This window comes from Ictalurus punctatus, chromosome 20, assembly GCF_001660625.3.
Source record: "Ictalurus punctatus breed USDA103 chromosome 20, Coco_2.0, whole genome shotgun sequence".
Lineage (NCBI taxonomy): Eukaryota > Metazoa > Chordata > Actinopteri > Siluriformes > Ictaluridae > Ictalurus > Ictalurus punctatus.
In genome coordinates, this window is record NC_030435.2 from 8,903,951 (window position 1) to 8,930,434 (window position 26,484).

Below are 26,484 nucleotides of genomic sequence, written 5' to 3' on the forward strand. Positions count from 1 at the left end.
ACTGGAGCTGCAAGAACTCTCATGCAGACAAGCACACAAACAATTATACAGTTTTTATTCCTGTGAGGTGGAATTACTGGTTAGTGTTCCATTAAGTGTCAGACTAAGCACTAACTGATAATTGCACTAATGCGGCCAATGCAGACAATAAGCTCATGATACCATATTACCTAATCTTGATATGTCATACATCTTCAATATACAGTATATAAACTGCATATAATTCTGTCATGGAAGATTCCAAATGTATACAAAAACAAAGAAATATTTAATTTGAAATAAAGAATCTGCCTCTCACAAATTTAAGGAAATGTAAGCTACAATGACCAGATAAAAGGCTGGTCCATCTATTAAGCCATGTAGAAGAAGAAGAAGAAAAATAATAATAATAATAATAATAATAATAATAATAAGAAGAAGAAGAAGAAGAAGAAGAAGGATGCAGGCCTTCTAGAATGCAGCACCAACAACAAAACCAACCAATTCTGATTTCATATATTTTTTCTGGAAAGTAAGTGATTTACTTTGTTGATTAACTCAGATAATTAATGACAGTAAAAGTTGTGTTTTTTGTGGATTCTGCAGATGGTTACATTCAAATTAGGCTGTTAGCTTACAGAATGAGTTAACATGCTATTTGATAACAAGGACTTTTTGGCAAAGTTGATAATGATATTAAACTTTGGCTACTGCTGGTTATTTATGCTGCAATGCATTGCTAGTGTACTGTTCTAGGTGAACACATTATACAGTGGTGCTTGAAAGTTTGGGAACCCTTTCGAATTGTCTATATATCTGCCTAATTATGACCTAAAACATCATAAGATTTTCACACAAGTCAGAAATGTACCCAATTAAACAAATGAGACAACAATATTATACTTGGTCACTGATTTATAGAAGAAAATTATCCAATACGACATATCTGTGAGTGGCAAAAGTATGTGAACCTTTGCTTTCAGTATCTGGTGTGACCCCCTTGTGCAACAATAACTGCAACTAAATGTTTATGGTAACTGTTGATCAGTCCTGCAAATCAGCTTGGAGGAATTTTAGCCCATTCCTTAGTACAGAACTCTGGGATGTTGGTGGGTTTCCTCACCGTCACGAATCGTGACGGAGCAGAGATAGGACGGATGCAAGTGCAGGATGAACAGTTGTTTATTTGAAAGAGAGACAGGCAGACAAATCCAAAACGTGATCCAAAACGTAATCCATAAACATGCAAGAGGTCAGGCGATTGGCAAACAGGCATACACGGGGCAAGGCAGGAATCTAGGTCGTGGTCACGGAAAACAGGGTCGATAAACAAAACAAGAAACAAACTATGACGAGGGACTGGAAGCGGATAATCCAGCGCGAACTAACTCTAAACATGGACTGTGACTATGACTATGATACGAGCTAAACTAACTCTAAACATGGACCGTGACTATGACTACGATACGAACTAAACTAACTCTAAAGTATTAATCTTCCACCTTGTGTGCTGGGAGGCGCGCGGTATATATGCGGACATGATCAGCGTCTAAACCGCTAGCAGCTGAGAGCAATTCAGACCCACGTGAAATCCCAGCCAATGACAGAACAGGGAGGAGACATGACAGAAACAGAAACAAAACACACGTGTCCAGATGTCATCACAGTCAACAGCGGAAAAGCAGGTGCTCACGCATTCGCGCTTAGAGCATGCTGCTTCAAGGGGGAATCGTGACAGAACCCCCCCCCCAAAGGCACCTCTCCCGGAGTGCCATGAGTCATCCCACTTCATTGGCGGCCCCGGCCCCCTGGGCTGAATGTCCCAAGCAGAGCCAGGAAACTGCACGGTGTTCTTGGCGGCGTAGGGAAGCTGAGCGACGTCCTCAGCTGAACAGGGAGGCTGAGCGACGTCCTCAGCTGAACAGGGAGGCTGAGCGACGTCCTCAGCTGAACAGGGAGGCTGAGCGACGTCCTCAGCTGAACAGGGAGGCTGAGCGACGACCTCAGCTGAACAGGGAGGCTGAGCGACGACCTCAGCTGAACAGGGAGGCTGAGCGATGACCTCGGCAGAGCAGGGAAACAGAGCACTGTACGCAGCAGAGCAGGGAAGCAGGGCGACGTCCTCGTCGGAGCAGGGAAACAGAGCACTGTACTCAGCAGAGCAGGGAAGCAGGGCGACGTCCTCGTCGGAGCATGAAGGCAGAGCGACGTCCTCGTCGGAACATGAAGGCGGAGCGACGTCTGCAGCTGGGCAGGCAGGCTGCGCGACGACCTCGGCGGAGCATGAAGGCAGAGCGACGTCCTCGGTGGAGCAGGGAAACAGAGCACTGTACTCAGCGGAGCAGGGAAGCAGGGCAACGTCCTCGTCGGAGCATGAAAGCGGAGCGACGTCTGCAGCCGGGCAGGCAGGCTGAGTGACGTCCTCGGCGGAGCATGAAGGCAGAGCGACGTCCCCTGTAAGGCCAGGGAGAGGAGCGTGGGCCTCCGTGCGGCCGGGGAGAGGAGCGTGGGCCTCCTCAAAGCAGAAGGGGGGAACGATGTTTGCCATGGAGCAGGAAGGCTGAGCGACGACCTCAGCTGAACAGGGAGGCTGAGCGACGACCTCAGCTGAACAGGGAGGCTGAGCGATGACCACAGCTGAACAGGGAGGCTGAGCGACGACCTCAGCTGAACAGGGAGGCTGAGTGATGACCTCAGCTGAACAGGGAGGCTGAGCGATGACCTCAGCTGAACAGGGAGGCTGAGCGACGTCCACAGCTGACCAGGGGAGCTGAGGCTCTGAGGTCACCAGGTGAACCTTGGGCATGGGCGGAGCTTGGGTGGCTGTGTCAGCAGACTGTGGCGTGAGCAGAACTTGACGGTGCGTGTCAGCAGACTGGGGCGTGAGCAGAGCTTGGCTGGGCGTGTCAGCAGACTGGGGCGTGAGCAGAGCTTGGCTGGGCGTGTCAGCAGACTGGGGCGTGAGCAGAGCTTGGCTGGGCGTGTCAGCAGACTGGGGCGTGAGCAGAGCTTGGCTGGGCGTGTCAGCAGACTGGGGCGTGAGCAGAACTTGGTCATTAGGCTTAGATATTAGCAGAGCTTGGTCAACTGGATCAGCAGGCTTGACGTGAGGCTTGGCTTGGACCTCAGGGACGTGAGCCTTCGCTTGGACCTCAGGGACGTGAGCCTTGGCTTGGACCTCAGGGACGTGAGCCTTGGCTTGGACCTCAGGGACGTGGGGCTTGGCCTGGACCTCAGGGACGTGAGGCTTGGCTTGGACTTCAGAGCCTGGAGGCTTGGCTTGGACTTCAGAGCCTGGAGGCTTGGCTTGGACTTCAGAGCCTGGAGGCTTGGCTTGGACTTCAGAGCCTGGAGGCTTGACTGGGACTTCAGAGCCTGGAGGCTTGGCTTGGACTTCAGAGCCTGGAGGCTTGGCTTGGACTTCAGAGCCTGGAGGCTTGACTGGGACTTCAGAGCCTGGAGGCTTGACTGGGACTTCAGAGCCTGGAGACTTGACTGGGACTTGGACCTTAGGGACTTGAGACTTGACTGGGACTTGGACCTTAGGGACTTGAGACTTGACTGGGACTTGGACCTCAGGGACTTGAGACTTGACTTGGATTTCAGGGGCTGGAGGCTTGACTGGGATTTCGGGGACTGGAAGCTTGACTGGTATTTCAGAGTTGAGCTCTACATGAATTTGCCTGTAGTAGTGGGTAAACGGCAGGGCAGGTTCGCCTGCCAGACTTACCCCCCTGAGAAGTTGTTCTAGCTCGTCCTTCGCCTCCGGACTCCCGAATCGCATCATGAATTCCCCCACAAACTGTTCTACACTGTGCAGGTTCCTACAGTGCTTATCCAGTCTGAGCTGCACCCATTGACGGGCCGATCCAAAGAACCGGGACCACATGAATTGGAGCCATTGCTTCTCCTCTGGCTTAGGGTCTAACAGGCTGGCGAAATAGAATTGACAGTCTACCAGAAAATATTCAGGAGCACCGAAAAATCCGTCAAATGGATCAGGAAGCTCCATAAATGTCCATTGTGCGAAGTGGACTGAGTCCATAGCGGGGACGGTTGGCGTCGACTTCCGGGTTCTGTGTCTCCTCCGTTCTCCTGCTGCATCCATGTTTCGGCGGAAGATTCTGTCATGAATCGTGACGGAGCAGAGATAGGACAGATGAAAGTGCAGGATGAACAGTTGTTTATTTGAAAGAGAGACAGGCAGACAAATCCAAAACGTGATCCAAAACGTAATCCATAAACATGCAAGAGGTCAGGCGATTGGCAAACAGGCATACACGGGGCAAGGCAGGAATCTAGGTCGTGGTCACAGAAAACAGGGTCGATAAACAAAACAAGAAACGAACTATGACGAGGGACTGGAAGCGGATAATCCAGCGCGAACTAACTCTAAACATGGACCGTGACTATGACTATGATACGAGCTAAACTAACTCTAAACATGGACCGTGACTATGACTACGATACGAACTAAACTAACTCTAAAGTATTAATCTTCCACCTTGTGTGCTGGGAGGCGCGCGGTATATATGCGGACATGATCAGCGTCTAAACCGCTAGCAGCTGAGAGCAATTCAGACCCACGTGAAATCCCAGCCAATGACAGAACAGGGAGGAGACATGACAGAAACAGAAACAAAACACACGTGTCCAGATGTCATTACAGTCAACAATGGAAAAGCAGGTGCTCGCGCATTCGCGCTTAGAGCACGCTGCTTCAAGGGGGAGTCGTGACACTCACATGAAATGCTTGCTTCAGGCCTTCCACATTTCTATTGGATTAAGGTCAGGACTTTGACTTGGCCATTCCAAAATATTAACTTTATTCTTCTTTAGCCATTCTTTGGTAGAAAGACTTATGTGCTTAGGGTTGTTGTCTTGCTGCATGACCCACTTTCTCTTGAGATTCAGTTCATGGACAGATATCCTGACATTTTCCTTTAGAAATTGCTGATATAATTCAGAATTCATTGTTCCATCATTGATGGCAAGTCGTCCTGGCCCAGATGCAGCAAAACAGGCCCAAACCATGATAGTACCATCACCATATTTCACAGATGGGATAAGGTTCTTATGCTGGAATGCAGTGTTTTCCTTTCTCTAAACATAACTCTTCTCATTTAAACCAAAAATTCTATATTGGTCTCATTTATGCACAAAATATTTTTCCAATAGCCTTCTGGCTCGTCCACGTGATCTTTAGCAAATTTCAGACAGGCAGCAAGGTTCTTTTTGGATAGCAGTGGCTTTCTCCTCGCAAGCCTGCCATGCACACCATTGTTGATCAGTGTTCTCCTGATGGAGGACCATGGACCTTAACATTAGCCAATGTGAGAGAGGCCTTTAGTTGCTTAGAAGTTACCCTGGATTCTACTGTGACCTCGCGAACTACTCCACGTCTAGCTCTTGGAGTGATCTTTGTCGGTTGACCACTCCTGGGGAGGGTAACAATGGTCTTGAATTTCCTCCATTTGTACACAATCTGTCTGACTGTGGATTGGTGGAGTCCAAATCCTTTAGAGATGCTTTTGTAAACTTTTCCAGCCTGATGAGCATCAACAACTCTTTTTCTGAGGTCCTCAGAAATCTCCTTTGTTCATACCATGATACATTTCCACAAACGTGTTGTGAAGATCAGACTTTGATAGATCCCTGTTCTTTAAATAAAACAGGTCACTCACTCACACCTGAGTGTCATCCCATTGACTGAAATCACCTGACTCTAATTTCACCTTCAAATTAACTGCTAATCCTAGAGGTTCACATATTTTTGCCACTCACATATATGTAATATTGGATCATTTTCCTCAATAATTAAATGACCAAGTATAATATGTTAGTCTCAATTGTTTAATTGGGTTCTCTTTATCTACTTTTAGGACTTCTAATGATGTTTTGTGACAATCTAATAATGTTCTAGGTCATATTTACGTAGATATATAGAAAATTCTAAAAGGTTCATAAACTTTTGAGCACCCCTGTATGTGCATGGCTTATGCAAAATATTTAATGTTAACCTTAACTTAAGAAAGGACAACTGTGTTTCCTGTGTTTCCACTGGCTGTTTTTTTCTGCAAGGAAAGATTGTGCTAGGGTCCTACAGAACCATGGACCATATCTAATATGATGCCCTAAACATGTTTGTACAGCATGTATAACAGACAGAAACAAACACACACCTCCACTGTTCTGCAGCTCTCCTCCAGCAAGCTGATGATGGCCTGAATTCTGTCATTGTTTCCCACTAGCATAGCAACACCCTCTGTCAACTCTGTCTACAAAAACACACATTTACATTTACATTTATTCATTTAGCAGACACTTTTATCCAAAGGGCTTACAATGAGGAAATACAAGCAAAATTACACACATACAAAGAAGAGAAATAAATTTAATTAAATCTCAGTGTTGTAGTCCTATCTGACATAGTGGGCATACTGTAGCCAGCCCCAGAGAAAGCATGACTAAAGTGTTTCTCTTCACTTAGAGAAGAATACTTCTGATAGGGTAGCCTTTCAGCTACTGTCAGCAAAGCAGTAGTATGTAGGCTAAATGTAAGGTTGGGCAGAAGAAAATCTTATTTAATACATCCCTTTTCATTTTGACTCCAAATTCTCAGTCTACTAACAGCCTGAGATACTGGCAACTATCTTTAGCAGACTAATGTCATCCATTTTTGCACATTTGCTGAATATTATCACTTAATCTCTCAATAAATACAATATGTAATACAATGGTTACAGTGTTAATAACAATCAACCATGATGTAGATATAGTAACAACCATGTATAGTAATATGTACTGGATATTGGTGTAACGGTACACTGTGACACAACGGCTGTGAAACAATACATCACTATGCAAAATTGTGACTATGTGCATCATAGAAGTCTGTGATTCACACTGTGTAAATGTACATTCTGTTAACTATGATCTAATGCACTTGCAGTTTACACCAGAGGTCCCAATATGCACCACCAGAGCCATATCTCCCTGCAGTTCTCGCCAGGTTTCCCACTGAAGTTAAGCAGGGTTGAGCCTAGCCAGTTTGGATGGGAGACCTCCTGGGGAAAACTAAGGTTGCTGCTGGAAGTGGTATTAGTGAGGCCAGCAGGGGGTGCTCTCTGTGTGGGGCCTAAATATGCTGTAAAAACAGCATGGTCTTTTGGATGAGATGTTAAACCGAGGTCCTGATCATTAAAAATCCCAGGACACTTATCGTGAAAGAGTAAGGGTATACCCCGGTGTCCTGGTGAAATTCCCCCATTGGTCCTTCTCTATCATGGCATCCTAATAATCCCCATCTCTGAATTCAATACTATGTAAAACACTTTGAGTGTTTAGAAAAGTGCTATATAAATGTAACTGGAACCCATCGAATTAAAATATATGTATAGATAGCTACGGCTCACAAAGGCTGACATGCTTTATAGGTTATATGGTTATGCAACCAGGTTATAAAGAGCTCTTCAGTAGCATTCAAACAACACCTGTGAGGATGAATCTGATGGTTTGAGGTATACCTATCAGAGTTACCAAGTCTGCTTATAATATGGGACTTTGGACATCATGTTTTTTTTTTTACCTTATTTTAAACAATATTGTTGCTTGGTAGGAAAATCTGACAAGCGACTTTTTTATATTCATGTTTTCTATTTTCCCCAGTCTATTGACACTGTCTGCTCAGAGCCTCATACAAAATATTTAACTTGATCAGTCTGATTTAAGTATGATTATTCCATAATCCATCAGGTCCAATAAAAAATGTGAATTAATCAATAAGAATTTTTTTTTCATCTGTCAAAGGCCTAAGACTTTGAATGTGCTGAATATGCTTTAATCATGAAGAATGTGTTAATGCTGAATCATGACAATGTAGAACCATAGAAAGGCTGAGATACACATAGAGTGAACTATAATCTTCGCTGTGTAATTTAGTAAACAGTGAGCTCGAATACTGCTGTACTAGTGGAGAGAAAAAACTAGGCAGAAGTTAAGTGGTTGGCACTGTCCCAGAAAGGGTACCAGGAAGAGGTGTGCATAGGCGGGTCACGCAAGAGGCGTGAAGTGTGGAAAAAGAGAAAATAATAAGCTGTCTTGTGTGTCTAATAAGCATTTTAATGTTGTTTGTTTGTTATTCTAATAACTTTTTCTTCTGTTCTATTTTTGCTATTTTCTCTATTTCTTTTGTGCTTGTCCCTAGCTTGGAGGCTGTGAGGTGGTTGTTTCTCTTCTGGGTGAGTTCCTGGCAGGCATGGCCTACCTGAACCTGAACCATTCACAGTGTCTACTGTGAGGTATTCTATATCCTCTATCAATGGCTCAGGGTAAGCACCACATCAATCTAGCAATTGAACGCTCCAATTCATTGGGTCAGCATGTCACTTTTTCTGCCCTGATTACTCCATTTTGAGTGTTCTTCTTTTGTGTTAAGTCTTGGTCTCATGGTGCTCGGTACTGCAGTGTATAGTGGGTTGGGGTCCTTTCAGTGTGTCAGTGCGAGTGTACAGGTGGAGCTTTACATTAGGAGACATCTTTTATTGTCAAAAATATGAGTTTTCAATGAATCAAGGAACAAAGTGTGTGTGAGCTTGCACCAGACATAACGAAACAAAATGTGAATGTATGAGTCACAACCTTTGTATTGGAAAAAGGAAGGAATTTGCTGTTATGAAAAATAACTTATTTGCTGTTATGTGAATCAGAGGGAATTCATATGAGGGAAAGAACTGCATTTGCCCTGTGTTCTGAAACTAGAGAACCACAAAGGAGCTGGTTTTGTAAATATTCTGGACATTTACCTAATTTTCATCGTTGTGATTCAAACATCAATCAGAGAAAGGGCCTATTATGTACAAGAATACTCCTAAAATGTGTAGATTTTTTGGACACTCCCAATTGCCGTTGCTGTGACCCAAACAGGGAGATTCAATCTTTGTTGAGCAGTCCATGAATTTATATGTAGTATATTGGGGAAGACATTCATTTAGAACACTTTTCACCCTCCTGACTATAGGAGAAATTCCAAGTACTGTGCCTTATACCAAACGTTAGGCTGAAAGTCCAATAGGACAAACATTTACAAAACATCCTGGGTGTACAGTAGCATGTATTAGGCCAGTCCAAAGAACAGATTATGAATATGGGTGGATGAGAGTAACACAGCATAAATTGGTAAGGGGAAAAAGGTTAAAGAGAGTGAGTTGCTTGAATTTTTACCCCCTGAATGGAATACTCAATACACTTCTTCATGTTAAGACTTTAGGGTTTATTTTTTATGGCACTAAAGCATCGTAATAAAAAGAAAGAAAGGCCTAGATCAACTAAGCAGGATCATTTGACATCATTGTATAACATTTACATACACGGTGGTCTTAGCCCATACTGCAGAGTATACGTTCACTTGACATCATACAGAGAATTTTCACACCCTTGTAGAATAGTAGTGATTTAGGGCTAAGGTTCTAAGGAGTGGTAGAAGATACTGGAAATTTGTTCACGGGAAATTTTAAAACAATTTAATTCCATTTGGGAGATCACATCACTTGGACAAACAATGAGGTGAGAAGACTAATCAATCAATTTGAATTGATACTTGCAAAGGGACACACCAGTGAGACCAGTAGAATCAAATAATACAGGGGAAACAGAATAAACAGAGTGTATCATTTGAATTAAGAAAATGGAATTTCAGAAGAATGATAGGGGGTTTAGACCTCTGCCCCATAAACTCTATTTTTCAGTTCCACATTATTGGGCTTATCATTTGTTAGTATAATTCATTAAGATTTGAACAATTTAGATTTGTGTATGCCACAGATCACCCCAGAGTAAAATAATCCTTTCCTTACAAAGAAAAGATACGAGGAAGGAAAGCAATTCAGAAAGGCAAAAGAGAACAGTGCTAGGGAGTATTAATGTAATTAGAGGAGCACACCACCTTAAGAGGACTAGTAGTAACCATTATACCAAAAAGTGATGCATATAAAATTCTGCATAGGTCATCATTGGTGAGTCCTAGAATTTGGGGAAAATAAATTTGGGGGTATGTGTTATGTAACCCCTCTTTTACCCTGTAAATTGAATGGAAATTCAAGAAGAAAGCAGAGAACAAAGAAGAGTATGTATATTACAAGAAAGAAAAGGTATAAGAACACTTTTTTTTTTAAAGGAATATTGGTATAAAGATTTGCTAAGAAGAAGGCATCTTTTATCTGAGGTAAAGAAAAATTCACTGCTGAGAAGTACAACACAATTAGCTAACTTAGAGGAAGTAAGAGAGTAGTGGCCCTAGGTAGACTGGGAAGAAATAGTGGGAAGAAAGTGGAAGGCATCAATCCTAGGTGACACTTGTGGAACTAGCAAGAGTCAAATCAATTGCATTGGATAGTAATATCAGTGGGAGTTTTAATAGACATTTACTTAGATTTGGGAGAACAGCAAGGGTTTGAGAGAGATAAAGGAGTAACTGGAAAGCAGTTAAATAATCCAGAAATTGAGGTCTCAGTGGCATTAAGAAGAGGTACTTGGTTACCAGCAAAAAAAAAAAAAAAACGTGCAAACTGAGCCAAATACTGTAGGACTGACATTAGAAAGAATCTTAGTGACTTTTACTCCTGACTGTGACAACGTACCACCCCCTAGAAGGTTAGGAATAGGAAGCCGTAAAATACAAGGACCAATATGACATGCACGCCTGTAGAACTGCTAGGGTCCACCCATTATGCAAAGAATATATAGTTAAGATCTTGGAGAAATGGCAAAAGAGAACTAAATACAAGACAAAGTGGCCAGGGGAGGGACATTTGACATGGTATTGTGCGAAGAAATGGAAACACTGATAAAAACTACATGGCTAAGGATAAAAGTAGACTGCAAGAACTAAAGAGGGAAAAAGGACAGGAATTCCGGAGATTATTTAAAAAGGAGGGAGAAAATTAATGGAAAAGCATGAAACAGGTTAAAAAAAATTGAAAAATTGAAAAAAGAGGATAAAAATCAGAAGGAAAGATGGAGGAAGCATTTGCAAGACAACCTGCCTATGCCCCACTTAATCTGCATGCAGGAAAACAAAGTAAGGGGGTGACAGAAAAGATTCAGAGACACTTACACTCAGTTAGATACAGCACTTGATGGGTTGACAGAAAGGGATTTACAAAGCTGGGACAGGCAAACTGAAAAAAGATGAACCAGCATAACTGAAAGTAAACACTGTGAAATGAGGAAGGAACAGATTATGAAAATTAAGAGGAAACAGAGCAGGAGGAGGTATAGGAGGAAGACACGCTAGAAAGAGCTAAGAAACAAATAGATAGGGAGTCAGAACTGAGTCAGAAGAGCATATAAGGAAGGCAGAAAAAACACTTGCAAGCAACAGGGAGACATTGAAGGAAAGCAGAAAGATCTACGAAGCAACAAACAATACTGGTGGCAAACAACAATAAGAGAGTATAGTCCGCAGAAAATAGAGCATAAGTGAATTAAAGGTGGAGAGTTATATTTTGAGGATATCAAGGAGAGAGAAACAACTCCATCAGGGGCACAACCCAAATTGGATTAGCTGACTCTATTACATATCTGGAACCAATGAGAGGGAGACAGACAACTTAGACCCAGAAAAAGCTTTAAAGACCCAGCTAATGTGGCAATAGTACTCCCTATTTTGATTAAGGGTGCACAGGCCCAGTATGTGCCTTGGGCCACACAAGATCTCGTCATTGTTACCATGTTCCAGCTTGCGATGTGAATGATTACAGTATGGATTTTAGTCCAGGAGGGGTGAATGTAGCGAGTTGGAATATTTTTGTATAAATATTTTCCATTCACTAAAATCCTCCTGCTTATTTTGTTAGTATTTATTTTCTTTTTGCTTGTGTGACTTTTGTGTATATAGTATATATGGATTTTGCGGACTTTTATTTAGATTTTTTTTGTTCTTCCCGTCCTTGCAGGTGTACAATTCCATGAGTAACAATTATATTTTGCTAACATACAATATTTATGTTATAAAATACTGCAATACCAAAAATGCATTCAAAGCATATTTAAAACATGTTAAGCACAAACATCCTCCAAGTCTGAGGTCAGAGTTCTATACCTGGATGGTCCTTTCAAGTTAGGGGAGAGACCTTAACCCTGGTGGGGGAGTCTCTTGTGGTCTTATTCATGAGTGATTGAAAAAAAGAGCATTAGATTCAGAACTGGATCAACTTAGTGACAACAGTGTTATAGCTGATGTACCTGCCTGTGGTGGTGAAGCAGGAGTTCAGTTTTTAGACAAATCTCTCTGTTTACCAGTCAATCTCAATTCAATTCAATTCAGTTTTATTTGAATAGCACGTTTAACAATGGACATTGTCACAAAGCTTTCTAGAAGTACAGACATAAAATTTTAATTAAATTTTAGGGATAAATCTACATCCACATACTCAGCAACGGTCATAAGCTGTGGGTAGATATTGAAAGATAAGGTCATGAGTACATGCAGCGGAAATTAGGTTCCTTCACAAAGCTAAGGGATTACTATGGATATAAAAAGTCTACACACCCCTGATAAAATGGCAAGTTTTGACAGTGAAAGGTATGTTTGATAGTGAGATGCCATGCATTCTTTGTAAGCTGTTTGCAGACCACGGCTTCAGCAATAAGATGAAACTAAGAAGATGTGACAAAAATCCTACAGAAACAGCTGATCTTTATTTGTGGTTAATCAGAATAATTTAATTACAGTTGTATGATAATTACTTTTGAACATTAGATTGAATGTGATTGGTTCATTCTGAACACAGCCACAGCCCCAGTTATAAAAGGGTGTGCTCACTTACGCAGACAGGTTAAGTTTTTTAATTTTCCTTAAAATATTTCTCATTGTTTTTCACTTAATTTTTATATGTTGTGATTTCATATTGAGGGTGGAAAAATTTCTGACATGATTTATCTTGGTTTAAATTTTTTCCATCACAAAAACTTGCCATTTTAAAGCTGCAGTACTAAACCTTTGCCTCTCTATCACCATCTCTGTTTTCTGCAAGTAACATTGCAAGTTACTTAAGTTGTTTTTTTTTTGGCTTGTGCTTCGGCACTGTTCCTCAGTGCGGATGAATCTGATGGTTTGCGGTATACTTATCAGAGTTGCCAAGTTAGCATATAATACGCGACTTTGGGCTTCTTTTCGCTTGGAAAAAATCAAGGGTCGTGGCTTGCATTTTTTGGGGGGTACTTGTTTGGAAAAATATGATTGCTTGTTAGGAAAATCTGACAACTGTTTTTTTTTTTTTTTTTTTTTTTTACATTTATGGTCATTATTTTCCCCAATGCACTGACACTGTATGCTCACAGCCTCACAATATCAATGCTGTAGTGTATTTCACCTTCCCACAATTATTACAGGTTATAACAAAAAAAAAACAAGCATAACATGCTCATATATCCTAATAGTAGTTATGGTTTTAATGTTCTAAGGTTCTAATCTCCTTTTCCATCTCTTCAATCATATTATGCTTTCAGGTGATCAGAGATGGGTGGATAGTGCCCGTCCTCCCTATAAGCTTTATTGCCGTTTGATGATATTTTTTATTAAATAAATTCTGTTTTTGCTTTTCAAACTGCGAGTGGTTCCAGTTTAATATGTTGTAGGCTCATTCTTTGAGTCTGTTTACATTGAGGCTGTAACAGGGTATAATAATATTGGGGTTGTTTTTGAAGCTGCAGTTGCTTATTTGTCTTGTGAGAGTTGTCAACATTGAGTTATTTGTATGTGTTGTATATTAGTTCCAATACTTGACTAGGGAGGTGGCGGTGGATACAAAAGCAAAACAAAGAAAAAACTACAAAAAAATCTAGCTGAATCAAGCAAAATGTTAGTGTTCGCTAATGTTAGTTAGCTACCTATTGAGCCTCTGAAATGTCTCACCTGTTCAACAGAAAAAAAGCCATCTCTGTGTCAGACTTCAATCCCTTCAGATTTCCCCACCTCTCAAAAGCCATGCTGATATTTATTCTAGTTATAGCACAGGCTCTGTCTGTCTTTTTGACTGAAGGCTCTCCGCAGTTCAAGGCTTCTTGGTTTTGACAACAGCTGATTCCCCAGATGTCAATGATGATTGTGTTTAGAACTATAAAAATTAAAGCAGCCATCTAGATGACAAGTTTAGATTCTAAGCAACTGCTCTAAAAGCAAGCTACAAACATTCCACCATTCTCAGACCCCACATGCGATATAGTAACTGGCTCTTTTTCTTTCTGTTAATCTTTATAGCTCTAAACGTTCATTGCATACATTGGAAAAATTATTGAATAAAATTGACTCAAGAAGTGTGGTAATTTCCATGCAAAAAATCATAGTAAACTTAACTAAGCATATTTTAAGTAAGTTTTACATGGCACCAAGGTTATTCTATTAAAAAATGTAAGTTACTTTGTCTTGTTTAATAAGTAAATTTTACTGAAATCTGAGTTAAATGAGTTACATAAATCTCAACACTGCAAAAAGTACACATCACCTAAACATTATTATGACTATTTAATGGTCTCTAACCAAAAAAACAAACCATGCTCCACTTTAGTATGCTATCAGTTCAAGTAAACATTACTACTTTTTTTAGTAGATTTGTGAGCACTTAAAAAAAAAAAAGAAGTAAATTTAACTCAGTAATGTAAGTGAAAATACACTTTGGGTTTTAGCCACATATTTACAAGAATTAATTTAGTACAGCATTAATTCTAGAATTATTTTTCCTCATATATATATATATATATATATATATATATATATATATATATATATATATATATATATATATATAATCTTATTTCTTGTTTGTGTGTAAAAATCACAGATTGTTTTTGTCATATTTACTGAACCACCGACTCTTTTTTTTTCCAGCATAGTCCCCATTGCCTTGTGTAATGTAGATGAGGTCATGTGGCCCCCAGGCCAGAGATGGATAGATTTTTTTGACACTGTATTCCCTTATTTGAAATTATTGATGTTATACTTTATTGATTTGTGTGGGTTTTATTTACAACTGAGGTCATAAGTTTACATACACCTTGTACAATCTGCAAAATGTTAATAACTTTAAATAAATAAATAAATAAATAAATAAGAGGGATCATAAAAAGTGTTTTTTATTTAGTACTACCCTGAATAAGCTATTTCACATAACATATTTACATATAGTCCACAAGACACAATAATGACTGAATTTACACAAATGAACCAGTTCAAAAGTTTACTTAATACTGTGAGTTGTTACCTGGATGATCAACAACTATCAACTGTTGTGATAGTTCTTCATGAGTCTCTTATTTTTCCTGAGCAGTTAAAATGCCCATTCTTTTTAAGAAAAATCCTCCAGGTCCTGTACATTATTTGGTTTTCCAGGTTTTCTGCATGTTATATTCCTTTCCAACAGTGGCTAAATGATTTTGAGATCCATCTTTTCACACTTAGGACAACTCATACACAACTATTAAAAAAGGTGCAAGCATTCATTGATTCTCAAGAAGGCAGCATGATACATTAAGAGCCAGGGAGGTGTACAATTTTGGACAGGAAGATCTGTGTAAATTATTATAATTTGTTTAAAAAAAATGCCACATGGTTTGGGGTGATTTAGTTGGGCTTGGATGCTTTTTGTGATAAAGGGCTTCTGTCTAGCCACTCTACCCCATTGTCCAGATATGTGAAGAATATGAGAGATTGTTGCCACATGCAGAGAGTAATCAGTACTTGTCAGATATTCCAAAAGCTCCTTTATTGTTGCCCTAAGTCTCTTTGCAGCCTCCCTGGTATTTTGTCTTGTCCTTTTGTAAATTTTGGAGGGATGTCTTGTTCTTGGTAATGTCACTGTGGTACCCCATTTTCTACACTTGTTTGTGATGGCCTTCATGGTGTTCCAGGGTATATCTAATGTTTTGTTAATGCCACATCTAATGTTTTGTTGTTAATTATTTTATACCTCTCTGTTGGTCTATACCTTTTGACAAGTGTTCATTCTGAACACAGATTATCGAAACTTTTATTCCCCTTTGTTTTTGACTTAATTTTTATATGTTGTAATTTTTCAGTGAGGGTGGAAAATTTAAACATGGATTTTCTTGGTTTCATTTCTGTACATCACAAAAACCTGCCATTTTAATAGGAGTGTTTAGACTTTTTATATCCACTGTATATCAGAGACATATTCCATCTACATTTCTGGCATGTTGGAGATGACCAGTGAAAATGAGTTGTGAATGCTTGTCCCACATTCAACTCCTCCTCAGACATCCAACTCTGCCCCTTTCTGCACACAGGCTCTTTAAGACATTAATTGTGCATGTCACTGCAAACAGTCAGTCCAGAGGGCAGTACTGATACATATTTTGGAAAAAGCCTATATTCATATATAACATTTACAATGGCACGAGTAATACAGTATATGAGACTGAGGATGTCTTACCTTCTGACTCTCATAGATGGAACTAAGTGGTGCAACTTCACAGTTTTGATGTGCACCAAACACTTTGCACAAGGAGCAGGTAGGAACAGAACAGGACACACAATAGATATTAATCTTCTCTTCCTCATGTACCTCACACATCATCACAGCTGGTTTCTGCTGTGGCTCTGCTTTATTAACTGTACTGTGAGTGAGTGAGAGAGAGAGAGAGAGAGAGAGAGAGAGAGAGAGAGAGAGAGAGAGAGAGAGATTGAAACATTTATTGAAATATTTCTGATGATGATCATCACTGTACATTTTGGGAAGAGGATTTCAATTTGATTGTGAAACTGGTAAGTTAGTTTATTTACACCAGGGGTTATTCACTCCAGTCTGTTCTAGTAGACTGCAAAATATTTAACAAAAACTTGGATTCAACCAAATGAATATAGCTTTAAATGAGACTAGCCCTCGCAGATACAGCTACATACACCACCCTCATCTACTGAATCGTTTCCACTCATTAGTATTTACAACAGGGCCCTATTCTGAATTTCTACAGGAATTTGCAGACTTCCTCCCGAATCTACTTGTTTCATTAGAAAAATAAGAATATAACAGGACCCACCCCATGGAAATGTGGGTGATGATATATATTTTTAAAATAGTGTAATTCCTACACTGTTCACCCATTTTGGTGTAATTACACTCAAATTAAAGATAAAAGTTTGCACTATATTTATTATTCAATATACAGTGCATCCAGAAAGTATTCACAGCATTTCACTTTTTCCACAATTTGTTATGTTACAGACCTATTCCAAAATTAAATTCATTAAATTCATTATTTTCCTCAAAATTCTACAAACAATACCCCATGCAAATTTATTAAAAATAAAAAACAAAAAAGCACATGTATATAAGTATTCACAGCCTTTGCCATGACACTCAAAACTGAGCTCAGGTGCATCCTGTTTCCACTGATCCTCCTTGAGATGTTTCTACAACTTGATTGGAGTCCACCTGTGGTAAATTCAGTTGATTGGACATGATTTGGAAAGGCACACACCTGTCTATATAAGGTCCCACAGTTAACAATGCATGTCAGAGAATAAACCAAGGCATGAAGTCCAAGGAATTATCTGTAGACCTCCGAGACAAGATTGTATCACGGCACAGATCTGGGGAAGGGTACAGAAACATTTCTGCAGCATTGAAGGTTCCAATGAGCACAGTGGCCTCAATCATCCATAAATGGAAGAAGTTTGGAACCACCAGGACTCTTCCTAGAGGTGGCCGCCCGGCCAAACTGAGCGATCAGGAGAGAAGGGCCTTAGTCAGGGAGGTGACCAAAAAGCCAATGGTCACTCTGACAGAGCTCCAGCATGTCTCTGTGGAGAGAGGAGAACTTTCCAGAAGAACAACCATCTCTGCAGCACTCCACCAATCAGGCCTGCATGGTAGAGTGGCCAGACGCAAGCCACTCCTCAGTAAAAGGCCCATGACAGCACACTTGGAGTTTGCCAAAAAGGTACCTGAAGGACTCTCAGACCAAAGATTGAACAAAGATTGAACTCTTTGGCCTGAATGGCAATCATCATGTCTGGAGGAAACCAGGCACCACTCATCATCTGGCCAATACCATCCCTACAGTGAAGCATGGTGGTGGCAGCATCATGCTGTGGGGATGTCTTTTAATGGCAGGAACTGGGAGACTAGTCAGGATCGAGGGAAAGATGAATGTAGCACCTTGATGAAAACCTGCTCCAGAGCCCTCTGGACCTCAGACTGGGGAGAAGGTTCATCTTCCAACAGGACAATGACCCTAAGCACACAGCCAAGATAACGAAGGAGTGGCTACAGGGCAACTCTGTGAATGTCCTTGAGTGGCCTAGCCAGACCCCAGACTTGAACCCGATTGAACATCTCTGGAGAGATCCGAAAATGGCTGTGAACCTGATGCTCCCCATCCAACCTGATGGAGCTTGAGAGGTCCTGCAAAGAAGAATGGGAGAAACTGCCCAAAAATAGGTGAGCCAAGCTTGTAGCATCATACTCAAAAAGACACAACCAGGAACTAAATACAAGCTCACCTGTTCCTCATTACAGATACTATCTAAACCCCAATTCTTTGCTCATTCGTCTCGAAGTCTCCTTGGCCTCATTGATGTCTCTGAATGCTATAATATTCCATGATGTTTTCTTCATGGTTAACCTGCTATGTCTTGGTGGACTTTGCTGTTTATCGTGTATTGCCTACCCTGAATACCTATGCTCATGCCTGACTACTCTATGTACCCTCTTTTGCTTGTAATACAGCACTCAGTGCTTGTTTTTCTGCCTTAGTGTCATCAGACCGTAACACATTTTGCACATGGTTTGGGATATGTATGGCAAAATCTAGGCAGGCTCGGATTATTTTATTAAAATAAACTTAGCAGTCATGTGAAGAATATTACAGATTGCTGTCACATGCAAGTGGCCAGTACTTTCCAGATATTCCAAAAGCTCCTTAATGTTGTCATAGCTCTCTTGGCAGCATCCCTGACAAGATGTTGTCTTGTACTTTTGTCAATTGTGGAGGGTCGTCCTGTCCTTTCTAATGTCAATCCAGTGCCCCATTTCTCCATTTGTTGTTGATGGCACAGTGTTCCATGGTAGGCTACATCTACCCCTCTCAATCCTTTTTGACAATCAAATTCCATACATGCTTTGAAAACTCTTCGCAGACCATTGCTTCAGCAGTCAAACGAAACCAAGAAGATGTTAAGAAAGTCCTAAAGAGACAGCTGATCTTTATTTGGGGTTAATCAGAATCACTACATTGATGACAGATGAATGATTAATTTTGAACACAAATTTGAATGTGATTGATTCATTCTCAGCACGGTCACATGCCCCATTACAAAAGGGTGTACACTCTTGTGCAATCAGGTTATTGTCTTTTCTTTAGTATTTTTTACATTCCACTCACTGCAACCAATACTCTTGCTAACAGTAGACTTGAATACAATTTTTAGCTGATGCAAAGTCAGAGCAGAGTGACCCTGGTGGACAGCCCCTTTTGCCTACCCTTTGTGATGGTTGTGATGTGAATGTAGAATTTGTTCTGATCCAGATATCACTCATATATACTGTACTGTGATTTCTCTGGCTGGGTGGAGTTGGATGTGTTGCTATTGACAGAAGTACCTGATTGTCTCCTGTTTGTACATGTCGATTATGTTTTCCACTAGCAAGTTCCGTTGCAGTCCATAAACACCATGCCGATCTAGAACCACTTCGTGTCTACAGGAGGGGCAGCGGAACCGGCCGCCAGAACTCATTGTAGAACCCCCACGCGTTGGCAAATAGGGATTGGAGGCCTGTACACACACACACACACACACACACACACACACACACCAAAATACTTAGGGTACAGTCCCCTCTGAAACTGTTGGAATGGCAAGGGCATTACAATACAGGCCAATACACTAAAGGCATTTGGGTTTGAGATCAAAAGATGGATATGAGACAAAAGTTTAGGATTTAATTTCCTGGTATTTACATCTATATGTGTTAAATAACATAAAACATAGAACCTTTTTGTATCAGACCACCCAATTTTTAGGTGAGCAAAAGTATAGGAACAGATCAGTCTAGAAGTAATTTAAAGTAAATAACACTTAATATTTGGTTCATATTCCTTGCCTGCAATAACTGCATCAAGCCTGTGACTTACTAACATCACCAAATTGTTGGTTTCTTCTTTTCTGATGCTTTTCCAGGCTTTTACCACAGCTTCTTTCAGTTGTTGTTTGTTTCAGGGGGTTTCTCATTTCAGTCTCCTCTTCAGGAGGTGAAGTGCATGCTCAGTTTGGTTAAGGTCTGGTAATTAACCTGGTCAGTCTAAAACCTTCCACTTTTCCCCCAAAAAATCCTTATCTGAGTTGGCAGTGCATTTTGCATCATTGTCTTGCTGCATGATAAAGTTATTTGTGATTCATTTGGATGCATTTCACTGCAAATTGGTAGACAAAATGTTCCTAACATCTGAATTCATTCTGCTGCTACCATCATGAGTTAGGTCATCAATACAAAAATTATGAGCCTGTTCCAGAAGCAGCCATACAAGTACATGATACTACCTCCACCATGTTTCACAGATGAGCTTGTATGTTTTGGATTATAAGCAGAACCTTTCTTTAGCCACATTTTGGATTTCCATCACTTTGGTAGAGGTAAATCTTGGTTCCAGAACCTTTGTGGCTCATCTCGGTATTTCTTTGAGAATTTCAATGTGGCTTTCCGATTCTTGCTGCTGATGAGTGGTTTGCATCTTGTGGTATGGCAACAAGAAAATGGCTACAACAATTCTATTATCATTTTGAAACCCAGTTATAAAGTTTATTTTTCACTTTGACTAGCTTGCTATTTCAACCTTTCAACCCTAACTGCTAAGGAGGGTGAGAACCACCTGGATAGTCTATTCCACAATGTCATGAGAAAACGAAACATCTTAGAATTGATTGGAAATGCATTTAGACATGACCACTGCTCAGAAATATAGATATTTCTGCTCTCAACGACTTCTTCAAATATTGGATTGTGAAACCTTCACCCCTGCCCCATGAATGTTGTTGGTGATTTCACAGACTGTTGTTTTGGGGCTTTTTATTCACAGCTTTCACAATATTTCTGTCATTAGCTGTTGTTATTGCTGTGTCTCTTACACCAGTTGTTTCTTTCCTTATCATTACAAATTGTTTTAATGACTGTGCCCAATGTTTGTGTAATGCATCTGACTGATTTTCACTCTTTTCTCAGCTTCAAAATGGCTTGCTTTTCTCCCATAGTTTATCCTATTTAACAACAAATAGTCTTCACAGATGAAGTCTAGGGCTCAAATCAGCAGTAGACATTAAGAGCTGTTTATTGTTTAAACAATCAGTCTTAACAAGACACACCTGTCAGTGACATATAATCCAATATTTTTGCTAGCCCACAAATTGGGTGGTATGATACAAAATGTGTTATGTTCTACAGCGTTAAACACTTCTACATATAATTATCAGGAAATAAAAGCTGAAATCCTAATCTCATCCATCTTTTGATCTCAAACCCAAATGTCTTCGGTCTATATAACAAAAACAAATAAATTGGTCTTGTGGTGGCTTAATGGTTAGCACGTTCACTTCACACCTCCATGGTTGGGGCTTCGATTCCCGCCATGGCCCTGTGTGTGTGGAGCTTGCATGTTCTCCCCATGCTGTGTGGGTTTACTCCGGGTACTCTGGTTTCCTCCCCCAGTCCAAACACATGCATGGTAGGCTGACTGGCATGTCCAAATTGTCCGTAGTGTATGAATGAATGTATGAATGTGATTGTACCCTGCCTTGTGCCCCATGCTCCCTGGGATAGGCTCCATGTTCCCCGTGACCCTGTAGGATAAGCGGTATAGAAAATGGATGGATGGATGGTCTTGCCATTCCAATAGTTTCAGAGGGGACTGTATTTTCTTAGGTATCAGTCTGAAATCTGGCATAATGAATACTTGCTTGAACATTTTTGTGAAACAATTCATGTGTTACTTTTTGAATTTTCATAAAAGTTCCTTTCTGAAGAATACATTATACTGCTAGAAATCCATTAACTTTAAAACCTAAATGCCAGACAAAACATTAATTCATAATGAAAATAAGTGCTGTGTTAGAACACTAAAAGCAGTGTCTTGACTTTAAAATATTACTTATATGATATATGATATATGAGAGCAGTGGTCATGTCTAAATGCTTTTCCAATCAGTTCTAAGGTGTTTAATTATCTCATGACATTGTGGAATAGATTATCCAGGTGATTTTCAGCCTTCATAGCAGTTAGGGTTGAAATAGAAAGCTAATCAAAGTGAAAAATAAACTTTATAACTGGGTTTCAAAATGATAATAGAATTGTTGTGTTGAAATTTTGTTACTTTGTTTCATTATTATCTTCACATACATCATCTGCATAAATAACTGCTTGAATATCAAGCCTATCCAGTATTATATCACATCCAAATAATATTCCTGCTAAAAAAATCCATCTTAGACCAATCTAAGATGGTTTGCTGGTCTTCTAGCCTGGTCTAACTGTTTTAGGCACATTAAGATGGTGGGCAAGCTGGTCTCCCATCTTGCTTTTGCTGATGTTAAGCTGGAATAGTTGCCCAGTTTGCCTCCCAACCTGACCAGCCTGGCCAAGTGGCTGGTCAACAGGAATTAGCTGATCTGATTGGAGTAGTTAGCATGAGTATCCTGGGTCCTGTACCATAAAGCTGGGTTAGGTGGCTAGCCAGGTAATTTTCAATTTATTTTACCATGAATGTGGCTTAGCTTTTACCGCTTTTTAAGTGAAACAACTAATTGAACTTTGAACTGAAATGGCGTCGCAATTTTTTCATAATCCTGTGGACATCTCAGCACAAACTGTAAGAAGATCACTAAGCAGAGAAAGAGTTTTTATGGATAGAAAGAATTCCTTGGTATGATGAGGCTAAAAAAGCAATATGTTTGGTCTGGGTTGAGGACAAGGTGGATGGAGCCAAATACAGGGCAATCCTAGAAGAAAACCTTTTCCAGTTTGCAAGATGCAAAGTAAGTTCATCTTAATTACAGGATGTAACACTACAAAATATGGAAAAGTTCATGTACAGTAGGTAAATACTTGCATTGCAGTGTACTTTAGGCTAAATATTTTATAACATACAGTAATTTAATTTGAATCTGTTGACGGGAATGTTTGCCTTTAATTATTTGCATCTAATTATTTGCTTCTGATTCAGAATTTGTTGTGTGCCATGACACAAAGATGGGTGTCATGGTTAAACCAAGTAAAACAATAAAATAAAATACTTGGTGGTTTTGCAATGCCAATACATAAAATAGGAAAATTAAAAACGGTTAAACAACCAACTTTACAATTATTTGACTGCTTCAGATGGACTGACCCGGGCAGCATCAGGCCTCTCTTATCTCTCCCCATTCCCTTTACTTCTTCTCTGTACATAAGCTGCATTTTGAGAGCAAGCAGTGGGCTTGAAGTGGGGTTGAAATGGACTTCACCCACATGGCACTGCTTGTTCCGAGGAGCCAGAGCATTGGCCTCAGATCCTTGCTCCTTCTGCAACATGCACAGGAGGCTACAGATCACATGCGCTCTACTGTCTTTACTCCAATTGGTAGTCGCCGCACCAAGTCTCTCCAAATTTGCATAAAGTTAAACTTTTCTCAACTTTGCAGGTCACTGGACACGCCCCACATCTACTCGCCAATGGTCACTGTCGCTCATGTCGCCAGAAGTCATTGCTGTCATTATACAGTAGGAGAGCGGCCTTTAGAGGTGAAATAAAAACTATCACTGACAAATTTTTTCTTTTATTTGAAGTGTTTTTATTTTGGATGTCTCTACTTGTATCTTTGGAGATAAGTGTTACTCCAAATAACAGTGTTTGGTGTGGACGTATATATATTATTTACTTTAATATTTATTAATAGTTAGTATACTTTCATATTTCTATATTTATTTCATCCAAAAATACAATACACTTTCATGGTACAGTCAGTACTGTTTATTTTTGTAATAAAGTTCAGCAATATTTTATTTTGATTATGTTTTTGTTCAGTATCAAAAAATAAAATATCAATAAAATAAAAAAAAAAATTTTTTAATAGCGGTTGATTAATTGGTTATCGACAGGTACTGCCCAACTTAGTTATCGGTATCGTTTAAGTCCACTATTGGTCGACCTCTAGTCTCTGATGTGTGAGTGTACCTTAATGCCTTAACATACCTTAACGAGTTACACCATTATTTATGAACCAAGGTACCCAACACTTAAGTGTTGACAGTTTTAAAATCATAACTCCCCAAAAACGTAGCAAACATTCATTGCATGAGTGCTTCCTAAAATATAATAAATCATAAATTTTTTTGTTTACATTTTTTATTTCACAATTCCTCTGAGAAAGAATATACCATAATATATGCAGTAAATTATGCTTCCAATGTTGTTAAAGTGGCAGCAATGATCTTGAACCTAGCACAACAACAAAAAACTGCAACGGGTTGGGGTTATCACCTGGTAGACCACAGTCCTGATACAAAAACAGCAAAATAATTCAGTGGACAGAATCAAGTACTTTATACTGTAAAAAATAATAATACTGTAAAAGCAATAATAAACATACAAAAAAATGGCTGTAGTTCCAAGTCTCTAGTTTTCTAAACGTGAACCGCATCTTCTTTATAGCTATAAACTAATCATTAAATATTAAGAATTAAAAGTTAACACTTGTCATCATTCAGTCAGGGTAGTTGCTTATCTGGACCGTTGTAAGCTAAAAAGTTTTATATAACTGTAAATTTGGTAAATTTAAATAAGTTTAAATAAACTGTAAATAAAAAAGGGTGTTTTTTTTCAATGCCAGACCATGACTACAACTAACCAGGCTAGACAAATTAATGCCTAGCCTGGTTCTGGCTGTTCAGGCTGGTCAACCTGACCTGCTAGGACAAGCCTGTAAGGCCTCTCTACAACCATCTGTTTAAGACCAAAACATTTCTTAAAAACAGGATGATCTGTTTCCACTGTGATGTACAGTGCATCCGGAAAGTATTCACAGTGCTTCACTTCTTCCACATTTTGTTATCTTACAGCTTTATTCCAAAATGGATTAAATTCATTATTTTCCTCAAAATTCTACAAACAATACCCCATAATGACAACGTGAAAGAAGTTTGTCTGAAATCTTTGCAAATTTATTAAAAATAAAAAAACAAAAAAAAGCACATGTTTCTTTAGCTTCACAGGTTGCCAGTGGAGTCCTCTTCTTCTCCTCCATGATGACATCACGGAGCTGGTGGATGTTAGAGACCTTGTGCTCCTCCACCTTCCGTTTGAGGATGCCCCACAGATAACTCAATAGGGTTTAGTCCATCACCTTCACCCTCAGCTTCTATAGCAAGGCAGTGGTCGTCTTGGAAGTGTGTTTGGGGTCGTTATCATGCTGGAATACTGCCCTGCGGCCCAGTCTCCGAAGGGAGGGGATCATGCTCTGCTTAAGTATGTCACAGTACATGTTAGCATTCATGGTTCCCTCAATGAACAGTAGCGCCCCAGTGCCAGCAGCACTCATGCAGCCCCAGACCATGACACTCCCACCACCATGTTTGACTGTAGGCAAGACACACTTGTCTTTGTATTCCTCACCTGGTTGCCGCCACACACGCTTGACACCATCTGAACCAAATAAGTTTATCTTGGTCTCATCAGAGCACAGGACATGGTTCCAGTAATCCATGTCCTTAGTCTGTGTGTCTTCAGCAAATTGTTTGTGGGCTATCTTGTGCATCATCTTTAGAAGAGGCTTCCTTCTGGGACGACAGCCATGCAGACCAATTTGATGCGGTGTGCAGCGTATGGTCCGAGCACTGACAGGCTGACCCCCCCACCCCTTCAACCTCTGCAGCAATGCTGGCAGCACTCATACATCTATTTCCCAAAGACAACCTCTGGATATGACGCTGAGCACATGCACTCAACTTCTTTGGTCGACCATGGCGAGGCCTGTTCTGAGTGGAACCTGTCCTGTTAAACCGCTGTATGGTCTTAGCCACCGTGCTGCAGCTCAGTGTCAGGATCTTGGCAATCTTCTTATAGCCTAGGCCATCTTTATGTAGAGCAACAATTCTTTTTTTCACATCCTCAGAGAGTTCTTTGCCATGAGGTGCCATGTTGAATTTCCAGTGACCAGTATGAGGGAGTGTGAGAGCGATGACAAATTTAACACACCTGCTCCCCATTCACACCTGAGACCTTGTAACACTAACAAGTCACATGACACCAGGAAGGGAAAATGCCTAATTGGGCCCAATTTGGACATTTTCACTTAGGGGTGTACTCACTTTTGTTGCCAGCGGTTTAGACATGTGGGTTGAGTTATTTTGAGGGGACAGCAAATTTACACTGTTACACAAGGTGTACACTCACTACTTTACATGGTAGCAAAGTGTCATTTCTTCAGTGTTGTCACATGAAAAGATATAATCAAATATTTA

General features: G+C 40.2%; 1 protein-coding gene across 2 annotated transcripts in view; it reads right to left on the minus strand.

Moving 5' to 3' along the window:
• The window catches only part of trim55a (tripartite motif containing 55a), a 48,849-nt gene that overhangs the window by 9,372 nt on the left and 12,993 nt on the right, over window positions 1-26,484 (minus strand). The window contains exons 2-4 of one of the 2 annotated variants that reach the window (XM_017495031.3): window positions 19,599-19,771; window positions 16,428-16,611; window positions 6,162-6,257 (exon numbers count right to left, since the gene is read on the minus strand). In XM_017495031.3, coding sequence (XP_017350520.1) covers window positions 6,162-6,257; window positions 16,428-16,611; window positions 19,599-19,771 — 453 coding nt within the window. The remainder of the gene's footprint in view (window positions 1-6,161; window positions 6,258-16,427; window positions 16,612-19,598; window positions 19,772-26,484) is intronic. The other variant, XM_053673506.1, reaches the window with a different exon arrangement.